Below are 12,047 nucleotides of genomic sequence, written 5' to 3'. Positions count from 1 at the left end.
CCCATGGTAAAACCAAAGGGTAACTGTAACTTCTACATTCATAATATTATGTCAGTCTGCTGCCCTCAAGCAGTCATTCAGCCCCAAAGATCTGTTCGATTCATATCAGTACAAGTCATTATTCTACGTGACTATGACATCTTGTTTTCAATCACTGCAAACTACAACACTCTAACAGCTGCTACAGTAAGTGTTACAACAGGCTTAATGTAATTTTGGAAATTATATATGTATATGAACGTCTCTATAAAACATTTTTACAAAACTTATTACTCTCGTGTATTTCTAAGATAGTAGCTGATCTGTACTTTATGCCCAGACTCTGAAGCAACGAATTCTCCTCTATCTCCCCACCTTTCGCACAGTAGTATCAATCAGCTTCCTTAGATCCCTGCCTCATGGGATAGCTCGATGAATATAAAAAGTTACGAGTCATTGTGTAAATATTGGATCACCAAGGTGTATTATGTGTGTAACACGCAGAGTCCCCTTTGAAAACTCAAATGCTATTTGAAATATCACAGACAGTTTAAAATGATAATATATCTGTATGGGTACGGTAGCGGAAAAACTTTAAAAAATCAAGGTTTTTAAATAAACTTTAAAGTTTTTTCCTGTTTTTTCACAATTTTGAAAATTCCCGTCTTTTTCCAAGGGGTTTCAAGATTTCAAGGATTGGTGGACACCCTGAACTTTGGCCCTCACTGACCAACACCTCCAACCAAATGCCAGTAATCTAGCCTCCTATGTCAAAGATATCAAGAACTTCCTTCATCAGTTCTCCACTATCCCCACCACGTTACCTCCTGGGTTCCTACTCATCACTGTTGATGCCACCTCCCTAAATACCACCATCCCTCATGTCCATGGTCTTCCTGCTACTGAACACAAGCTTCCCAATGTCCTTCAGACTCCAATCCCATTATCTAATTCCCACACACCTTATTAACTTTTTCCTCCTTTGAAGGGAAGGTATACAAACAAACCTGCGGCCCAACCATGGGCACCCGCATTGCAACCTCCTATGCCAAACTGTTTGTGGGCATCTGGAGGAGACCTTCCTAGCCTCCCAAAATGCCAATCATGGTGTGATTCAGGTTCATTGATGATGTCTTCATGATCTGGACACAGGGACAAGGCACACCACTTTCATTCATTCACAACTCCAGTGTCTTCTCAGCCATCCGCTTCACCTGGTCTTCCTCAACCAAGTGTGCTATCATTCTGCATGTTAACCCCTGCCTCTCTGATGACTCCATCCACACCTCTATCCACATTAAACCTACCAACTACCAATAGTACCTGCATTTCAACAGCTGTCATCTCTTCCACGCCAAAAAAATCCCTCCCATACAACCTGGCCACCTGGGGACAGCATACCTGCAGTGACAAGAACTCCCTTGCCCAGTATCCTGAGGGTCTCATCAAGACCTTCACAGACAAACACTATCCCGAGACCTAGTCCACATACAATATCCCATGTTATTTCCTCTCGCATCCCCAATCTTCCCAGACCCCTAAGAACCTGCTACAAAGAAGTACCCCTTTCATCACCCTATACCACCCTGGACTGGAATAACTGGATCACATCCTCCACCAGAGCTTTAATTACCTATCATCATACTCTCAAATGAGGGGCAGCCTACCCAAGATCCTTCCCACCCCTCCTAAAGTGACATTCTGTCACCCACCCAACCCCCACAGCATCCTAGTTCATCCCTATGCCACTTGTGACCCCAACCCTTTCCACAGAGATCATATCTCTGTGGAAGAGCCAGGTGCAAGACCTGCCCAATTCACCCACCCATAATTTCCTATTACAGAACTGTCACAGGATTATCCCACCTCATCAGATGCCGGGCCACCAATGAAAGCAGCCACGTCACATACCAGCTCTGCTATAATCATTGCAGAGCTTTTAATATTGGTATGACTACCAACTTTCTGTCCACCAGGATGAACGGCCATCACCAAATTGTGGCCAGGGGTAAAGTTGACCACCCTGTGGCACAACATGCAGCTGAACATAATGTACTTCATTTCAATGGCTGCTTCACTACCTGAGCCATCTGAATCCTTCCCTCCACCACTCGCTTCTCTGAACTGCACAGATTGCAGGTATATTACAACACATTCTCCGCTCCCAAAATTATCCCAACCTCAACCTCTGGTAACATACTTCCCTCACATCCCCCACCCAACAGTTTCCATTCCCTCTGTCCCAACGCCTCCTCCCTAGTCTTGTCTCCCACCCTCTTCGTGTGCCACCCTCTGTCAATGACCCGCCAATCTTTCTCCCTCCCCACTCCCAACCTTTTCCATTCCCCATTCCCCCACCCCACCCCTCCCCCGTCCTCTCCCCACTTCCTCTTGACATTGTGCCTGTTGGCAATCTAGTCCCTGCATGCTCCGCCAGGTAGCACTTTTCTATCCGCCCCACCTGCACCCTGCTATCCCTTACCCTGCCCCTCCCCCTCCAGACTGATGCTTCTGTTCTACGTGAACAAGAGTTGTTGAAGATCGCAGTCTCATGCAGGTGAGGTGTGCTTGCTTGTGTGAATGAATGTGTGTGTGTTTCCTTCTCTGACAAAGGCTTTGGCTGAAAACTAATATGTAGTTGTCTTTTCATTGTACCAATCTGCAACTGAACATGTCATCTTTAAAGTATATAGCAATCTATCTTTTTCTTATATTGTTGATATTCAAACCTGAAGTTTCCATTGTTTAAAATACAGACAGACTAGGAAGAATAATCAAACAATGGCTGTAAGCTGCAGGTCACCATGATAGAAATGCATAGGCCAACCAGCCTGAAAACAAATTCAAATCTTTAAACTTGTACTTTGTTCCTCTTGTTATTTACTGAAACAGAGGGTATACGTTAAAAATGTAGCATACATAGGTGAGCCAACTACCAAAGGACAAACAAAGAACACCTTAGTACAGTACCTTGTCAAAGCTATATTAAAATTAGTTATTCTGGATCAGTAGCTATGCCACAGCCAGATCTCTTGCTTGTTGCTCTTCAACACTAGCTGCTCTTGCTCCCACTGATACACAATCCTTTACCTCAGAGAAAGGTTACAGCATATATATATGTGTGTGTGTGTGGGGGGGGGGGGGGGGGGGGGACAAGACTAGGGAGGAGGCGTTAGGATAGAGGGAATGGAAACTGTTGGGTGGGGGGGTGTGAGGATAGTATGTTACTGTGCCACAGTATAACCCATGCACGCATTCTCAGCAGTTTCTCATTTCTGTAAATTCGTATGTGGCCTGGTACCCAGCAGAATAATTCCATGCCTTGTGTTTGTAAGTGGAAAATGGCATGCTGTGTGATCTAGATTTCTTTCTCTGCAACATAAATACACTCGAGACCTTGAAGGGAAATGGAATTTCAAGGCTTATTACGTTTCGCCTACTTATGTGCCCTTGATTACATATTATTCTGTATTGAATACATCAAATTCATTAGGTACATGAATCCCAATAGCATAAGCAGGAAGGAAGATTTTAATTTAACATTCTGCCAATGACGAGGTCTTGGAGATTGAGAACTAACTTGAATTGGGAATGAAGCCTTTTTATGGGAAGTAGCATGGCTTTTGCCTTGGGAAATTTGGAGAAAATAAGGAAAACTTCAGAAAACCTAAATATGTATGGCAGAAGATATCTTTGAGTAGTTGATGGAGTCCCAGCTTATACACCGATCAGCCAAAACATTAAGACCGCTGCCCACTGTGACATTCGATGCCGCCTGGTGGTGGTGTGGGCACATGACACAGTAACAAAAGTATGTAAGTAGAGCAGACATGGACTGTGAATCACCCTAGCAAAGATACACGCTGCGAATGAGGAACTCCATTCAGATAAGCGAATTTGATGAAAACATAAAATGCAGGTGCACATGTTAAGTTTTCAGAGCACACTATTCATCGTACATTGTCGAATATGGAGCTCTGCAGCAGACCACCCCCATGTGTTCACATGCTGACTCAATGACACTGTCATTTACAATTGCAGTGGGCACAGGACCATTGGGATTCAGCCGTTGATCAATGGAAACATGTCAGTTCTATGGGTGAATCACACTTTTACTGCATTGGCTCAATGGTCATCGACACAAATGCACACAAATGCTGTCACTGACGAGAACAGCAGCTTCAAATGTGCAGCACGTCAGGAACCTGTGGTAGCAATTGAAGACAAGCTGACAGCTGCAAACCACCTGCATCCCTTCACGCATGATGTCTTCCCCGATGGTGATGTTATCTTTTAGCAGTACAATCGTCCATGTCTCAGAGACAGAACTGTGTTCCAGTGGTTTGAGGAGCATTACAGTGAACCCATGTTAATGTCTTGGTGACCAAGTTCATGACCAAATTCACCTGATGCAAATCCTATGGAACCCATCTGTGTCGCTATTGGGCACTATTGTCTCATACACAAATCAGCGGCTCATTATTTGTGCAAATTACATAACCTTTGTGTAGACATCTAATGTCACATACCTCCACAAATCTACCAACAAACTGTCGGATCCCTGATACTGCGTATTAGGGAGTAACTAAGTATGAAACAGGGAAAAATTCTTACAACATACCACAACAAGATACAATAAAGTTGTCCATGGCTGAGCCAACATTAAACTGTCTGTAGCTCCTCATATAACTGGCTGTTTAAGTTTATTCACGAGTTAGAGGAAGGCAAGGGCCCAACTTAAACAGGACCCTGTGTGATGAAGCCCAGTCATGTTGAATCCAGTCTCCAGATTGAGGGTAGCTTTAGTTAGTAACCACTTAAAGTAAGTTATAATTTTTTTAAAAATGTATATACACTGTGACAAAAGTCATGGGATAGTGATACGTACATATACACACAGTGGTCGTATTGGGTACACAAAGTACAAAAGAGCAGTGCATTGGGAGAGCTGTCATTAATACTCAGGTCATTCATGTTAAAAGGTTTCCGACACGATTACAGCTGCACAACAGGAACTAACAGACTTTGAACATGGAATGGTAGCTGGAACTAGGCACATGGGACATTCCATTTCAGAAATTGTTAGAGAATTCAGTATTCTAAGATCGACAGTGTGTCGAGAAATTTCAGGCATTACCTCTCATCACAGACAATGTACTGGCCAACAGCCTTCACTTAATGACCAAGAGTGGCAGTGTTTACACAGTTGTCAGTACTAAGAGACAAACGACAATGTGTGAAATCAATGCAGAACCCAATTATGGACAGGCGACAAACATATCTGTTGGGTCAATGGAGCAAAATCTGGCATTAATGATCTATGGCAGCAGACAACTGACGCAAATGACTTTGCTAACAGCATGACATTATCTGCAGCGCCGCTCCTGGGCTTGTGACCATATCAATTAGATTCTAGATGACTGGAAAATGGTGGCTTGGTCAGATGAATCCTGATTTCAATTGGTAAGAGCTGATGGTAGGGTTTGAGGGTGACACAGACCCCATGAAGTCATGGCCCCAAGTTGTCAACATTGCACTGTGCAAGCTGGTGGTGACTCCGTAATGGTGTGGACTCTGTTTACATGGTATGGACTGGGTCCTCTGGTCCAACTGAACTGATCGCTGACTGGAAATGATTGTGTCTGGCAATTTGGGAGACCATTTGCAGTCATTCGTGGGCTTCACATTCCCAAACAACGATGGAATTTTTATGGATGACAACATGCCATGTCAGCAGAACAAATTGTTCACGGTTGATTTGGAGAACATTCTGCACAATTTGAGTGAATGATATGCCCACCCAGACTGCTCGGCACGAATTCCATCTAACATTTATGGGACATATCACAAGAGGTCAGTTCGTGCACAAAATCCTCCACGGGCAATACTTTTGCAATTATGGATGGCTATAGAGGCAGCATGGCTCAACGTTTCTGATAGGTACTTCCAATGGCTTGTTGAGTCCATGCCTCCTCAGGCTTCTGCATTATGCCAGGCAAAAGGAGGTCCAACATGATATTAGGAGGCATTACATATTTCTGTCACCTCATTGCACATATATCAAAAATGTCATTTGCAATTACAGACAGAACTTTCTAAGCATTTTACTATAAACACAGTAAAAAGCAACACAAAGCAAAGGCTGAATGAAACTAGTTAGGTGGATAGACTATTATTATTATTATTATTATATCATCATCATCATTATCATTAAATAAGTAAATTTGATCCACAAACCTGGTATGCTGGCCACTGATGACGCAGTAGGAATTAGTGATGACGAGAAGAATGGTGCTGAGCCTGATGAGAAATCACTGCTGGTTGCTGTCACATGGGGCGGACAGAAGAGTGATGATGAAGCTGCATCTCCCATGACGTTGGAACCAGACATCAATAAAACTGATGGTGAACTGTCATGGACAGTAGGTCCTGATGATGGAAATGATTGAAATATTGTTCCAGAGCAAAAGCTGTTACCGGCATCACGTGAAAATAAATGTGAAGCAGTGTTCGGAGGCAAGGTACCTAAATGCGTGCCTCCCGAGACCGGTTTTACTGTTGACGGTAATGGTGGCTGCAAGCTAAGAGATTTACCACAGGTATCAGAAGATGTCGGGAGTAGTGCTGGTGGAATGCCGGTAAGTGGCCGATCAGTGGAATTCTGGTGAGTTACGGACATTGTATTAATGGATGGTACGCCAACAGAAGACTGGTTTGAACCACGGGCAGCGACGGACGTAAGAAGAGGTGCCAAGCTACTTCCACTCTGGCCTACATGACTGGCAGAAGTTGTCAAGAGCATTGGTGGTATACTGACATTATCCTGTCCCAACAGATTGCTTGTGGTGGATTGAAACAACAAAGATGATTGGTTGCCTGTAGTAATAGTGGTGGCAGGAAAAAGAGAAGATTGCACCTGAGGGAAACTGCTAGCACGACTCGAAGCTGGAGTGAAAATGTTTGATGTCATAGAATTTCCATTGGTATTGTAAGTGCCACTGGACACAGGAGGAGGGAATAAACTGTGTGTGCTACTAGCAGTTTCTCTGTGATTACAAGTTACTGGAGGGAATAGGGATGAAGTTACAGGTGGTAATATAACAGGCTGACTCGTCTGACTAGGAACGGACGTAAATAATGTTGTTGCTGTAGCTGTTTGGCCATTCACATGGCCACACTGAGATGGGAAAAGTGCTGATGATGGAAGAGGCGTATTATTCTGTGTTTGCATTTGACTGGATGTAGCAGGTGGGAAGAATAATGAAGATATCTGCTGCGTACTGCAACGTGTATCAGGTGTAGTCATCCAATTTACAGGAGCCCTTGAGTGAGTGTTTGTTGAGAGGGTGCCTTCTCCAGGCATACTTGATGCTGGTTTGCAGCTGTTGTACTGAACAGAACTTGGGGTAGACTTGTGGGTTTCACAGGCCACTGATGTCGGTCCTCTCTTGTAGATCTCTGGCTGATAAGAATGTTGAACTTTTCTGTAATTCTCAACCTTGTTTGATCTCAGAGCTGACTTGTAATTGTCAAGACTGAGACAAGCTGGTCCAGGCTTAGAAGCCTGCTCACAATGAGAGGAAGCAGCTAAGAATCTGTAACTATCTTGCTTGAATGACGGAGCCACATTTGCATTATAGCTATTGACTCCATCTGATGTAATTAAATGTTTGCCATTGCTAGGTTTTTCTGTGACTATATTTTGTTTGAATTGTTCCTTTTGATTTGCATGAAAGTCTGGCTTAAAATGGCCACACTGATCCAAAGGTGGAATATCAGCCGCATGACTCTCCTGGCTCGTCCTGTAGACATCACTTTGTACAATTCCTGGTGCCGAGTGATACAAATCAAACTGCGATGACGACTGAGGCTTGAATTTATCATGCAATAATGGTGTTCGACTAAATGCTTCACCACACACAGATGATGATGCTACACTGTAACTGTTCTGAGGCACAGGGCTTGATGTTTGTTTGTAATTTTGACTTTCACTGGTGCGTGATACTACCTCTGCATGTGACGTCATTAACTTGTAAGTATTACTTTGAGGTAGAGGAAATTTTTTATACGATTCAGAGCCAACTGACACTGCTGCTCTGTAATTACCATAATCACCTTTCGATGTATCACTGCCCAACTCATTCTGATTGTTTGGCAACGACATCTTGTATGAGCTCTGTTGCAAAGTGTTGTTCTGAACAGATGAAGGCATTAAAGAATTAATTACACCTCGAGATGACACTGTTTCTTGGCCTGTTTCATTTGTAATAGGAAATGAATAACCTGGACCAATCCCTTGAGAATGTCTCAATACTTCAGATGCACAGTCCTTTAGTTGTTGCTGCCCTGTTTTGCATACAGATGAACTTCGCCCACAATTCTTGGCATTGTTGATGTCAATGCCAATCTTTGTTGTAGGAGGAGAGATATTTGGCAAAAATACATCTGAGGAGTTTCGCAAACTTGTAAAATTCTCATTGTGGGAAATATTTGATGCAGCAGCCACTGGTGGGATTGTACTCCATGACAGAATTCCAAAGTTTGAGGAGCTGTTGGCCATCGAGAAGGATGACATGGTTGTAGATTTTACGTCTTCTGCAAATGACGATATCTGAGGAACTGTCAATGCAGTGAAATCTGTACAACTGAAGCTGTTCACTGGTAAATTCTGCATACTTGCTACTGACTGATTATTGCCACTGAATCTTCCTGCACTGGTGGTCACAGAAACCTGACTAACACTGCTGGTACTCTGCAAATTTTGAGAAATGCTTTGAACAGAAAGTGCAGGCAGTGGTGTTTTGAATAAGTCACTGCCACAATTGTTCACCTTATGAATTCCTGAGCCCAGAGTATCTGACTGCATCAAATTTACAGTAATATTATTTGACTGATGTGATGAACAAATACCTGATGGAATACTGACAGGCAAATGGCACGTCTCTCTGCTTGTAATGGGATGTTTTGAGAGATTTGTGTATTGGAAACTTTTGTTGTGATCGAACGTTTTATCAAATGGCAAAGATGCTAAACAAGGCTCAGGAAGGGTGAAATTTGTATGAAAACTGTCAGATGTGCCATATGGCATTTTGATGGGACTCGTTTCAACAGCTCTCTTATTTACAGGTCCACACGATTCATATGTAAAAGAGAAACGGTTATTAGTGGGTGTCTTAAACAAAGGCAAATGGTGCTGATCATTTCCAATAGTTGGAAGAGAACCACTTGTTATTTTTGAATAACTGCTGCTATTTGATGTCATAAAGATATTGTTGTTGTTATTATTATTATTATTATTATTATTATTATTATTATTATTATTATTATTATTGCTAGACATGCTTTGCTCAGAATTAACAAGTATTTTACTGTTTGGACCGGAATTTGTATCAGATGAACAAACTTGAGTTCCAACACTCCTGCTTTGCTCAGACACCCCAATCTGCAGTAATGATGGTGCACCCTGTCCAACACCACTGTCATCTGGGACATTATCGACTGCTCTTGATCCCCCTGACACAAGAGGAAATGACAATAAAAACTGAGCTGTTGGTGAAATTGATTCAGAGCAATGACCAGTAGGAACATTCAAAGATGCAAAAAGATCACCTGCAAATTCAGAGCCACTACAGTGACAGCTTCCAAAGAGATTATGACAGTCTCCCTTAGCAGTTTCTAAAACTCCATCATTTTCCTTTTCATTTACTTGTGAACTTGTGGTCTTTACATCATCAGTGCTTTCATTTTTTTCAGGCTGCCTTTGTGCCTGGTTTGACTTTGCCTGTTGCTCAGAAACTAATTCTTCACTTCTTTTACTTGCACACATATCAATAGTCTTTTCCAGTTTTTGTTCCACATCATGGGACAAATCGGGCATCATTTTACCAGTGACAGTGTATTGTAGAGAATGGCTAGTATTATTCACTTCCTGGGTTAAATGAGTAGACTTTGTTAACTTTTGTTCTACATTCAGGCACTTGGATACCCCTATAACAGTCTTGAAGTCACAGGGTGAGTTATAATTATTATCACCCATGGAATTTTCAGATTGGATTGTACAAACTCTGGAATTAGCCTCAGAAACTTGCTGTATATTATAAGACACTGAGTCTTCCACTGGCTTTGTGCTTTTACGACCTGTAACTGAAACACTTTCAGATGATGCTGACACACAGTCTGTAACTGATGATACAACAGTACAAATGTCCTTAAGCTGCTTGTAGAGTGCTGTTCCTGCAAGTAAGGGTGCACCACTACTTTTGGAGCTGTTTATATTTTCTATGGCTGATGGTGAAGTTCTTTTTGAGGTAATACCATGTGGAGATACAGGGGGGATTTCAGCACTACTGCTGTAACTAATAGCCTGTTTACTGCTAGCTGAAGGTTGTTCCTTACTTAATGTTTCCTCAGAATGAAGCTGAGACGCAAACAGGATGGTTGCATCAGAGAAGGAATTACCACTAGTTGAATTAGTAGCACAATCCAATGACACCTTTGGTAACTCTTCCGATATCAATGTAACTTTTTCTGCTGGAGGTGGTGTCTTACTCTGACAATTCTCAGTTACAAGTGTATTATCCTGGCCATTAGTACTTTTTGCTAGTGACTCAGTGGGGCTTCTGACATTATCTGCAAGTTTTGTTAAATTTTCAGGAACACCTTCATTTAATACTGTTTTGGAAGTGATACCACTAAAGCAGTTGAGATCTGTATCTGAAATTGGTGCTGGAAAACCCTTTTCTTGTGACACCTTCTGATAGTCACTTCTTGTTTTCATTTCTGACTCACAACTATTCCGATCAGTTGCATTTTTTTCATTTTCTGGTGTAGCCTCAGTGTTCAAACTCAATCCTCCTTCCTGTGGAGTTCCTTGTGCCTTTGATTCATAAACTGTTAATTGTGAACCATCACTTATTTCTTTTGCAGTTTTGTCAACTTTCTGTTCATCCTGTGATGTGGGACACATATTATTTAACAGTGTAAAATCAGACTTCTCATTTATAGTTGGTTCCTTTACTGTTCTTGTTCCCTGAGAATTTGTATGTTCCCGAGTGCTTCGTAATTCTCTACTCCCATCTGGTTCATTAAAAATCTGCCGAACACTCTGGTCTAACCAAGTACTCTGAACCAAGTTACACTTATCGGAATATTTTTCTTGCAATAAGGAGCTACACAAAACATTATTAAAATTGTCACTATCTACACTACTTTTAGCAGCTGAGGTAATATGGTTCATAACATCAAGAAGTTCTTCAGGGACAGATGCATTCTGATCTTCCACACTGTGTTCTGAGGTAGCTGATGAACAGGATCCAGCATTTTGAGTGCTTTCTGATGTTGCATTTGTCACTGAGGTCTTTAATAAAGGTTTTGTTTTACACAATGAATCTACACTATAGCTCACATGACTAGGCAATGTAGATACAACAGTACTTTTAGTATTAGATTTTATCACTGAATCTGAGGTAGAGCATGACTGTTTTGAGGTAGATTCTTGATCAGACAAATTTGTAAACAAATTCACTTCAGTCTTTCCATTAACTTCTTTGCCTTTCTTCCTAGTTAGCTGGTAAGATTCTGGTATATCATCATCACCCCTTTTTCTTTTGTTTCCACCATCTGCGTTATTGGATGTTATTTCTGATGTTTCCACTGTGATTTTGTTTTCATCTAATGGGATTGGTTTATCAACATTATCAACCTTTTCACAGTCAACAACATTTCCCATATCCCCACTGGTTGTAGTACTCAGTTCACATGAGGTACCTGAGCAAATGTCAACATTGCTATGGGAAGACACACTCATTTCTCTATCGTATTGCCCATTGCCAATTTGCATTTCAAATGGAGGTCCACTTGTAGCATTAATTTCGAATGTTGGAATTATATTTTCTGTAGATTTATGATGACTGTCATTAACATTTATGCCTCCACAATCTTCGATTAATTTTTTTATGTTGGAAGATCTTGGACATTTCTCCTGCTGCATTTTTGCAAAAACATCTGCTGCTTCTGCCATATCCACATTATCACCAGTGGCTTTACTTTTAGGATGATCTTCTGTCATC

The 12,047-nt window shown here is 41.8% G+C and overlaps 1 protein-coding gene across 2 annotated transcripts in view; it reads right to left on the bottom strand.

The window, feature by feature from the left end:
- The window catches only part of LOC126473514 (mucin-5AC-like), a 72,687-nt gene extending 63,557 nt beyond the window's left edge, over window positions 1-9,130 (bottom strand). For both annotated transcript variants that reach the window (XM_050100615.1, XM_050100616.1), the window contains exon 1: window positions 6,217-9,130. In XM_050100615.1, the coding sequence (XP_049956572.1) occupies window positions 6,217-9,067 (2,851 nt within the window). In that variant the 5' untranslated portion in view covers window positions 9,068-9,130. The remainder of the gene's footprint in view (window positions 1-6,216) is intronic.
- Window positions 9,131-12,047: the final 2,917 nt, after the last annotated feature.

Source organism: Schistocerca serialis, chromosome 4, assembly GCF_023864345.2.
Source record: "Schistocerca serialis cubense isolate TAMUIC-IGC-003099 chromosome 4, iqSchSeri2.2, whole genome shotgun sequence".
NCBI lineage: Eukaryota > Metazoa > Arthropoda > Insecta > Orthoptera > Acrididae > Schistocerca > Schistocerca serialis.
The sequence above is the reverse complement of the archived record's forward strand: the minus strand, read 5'-3'. Positions and strand labels throughout refer to the sequence as shown.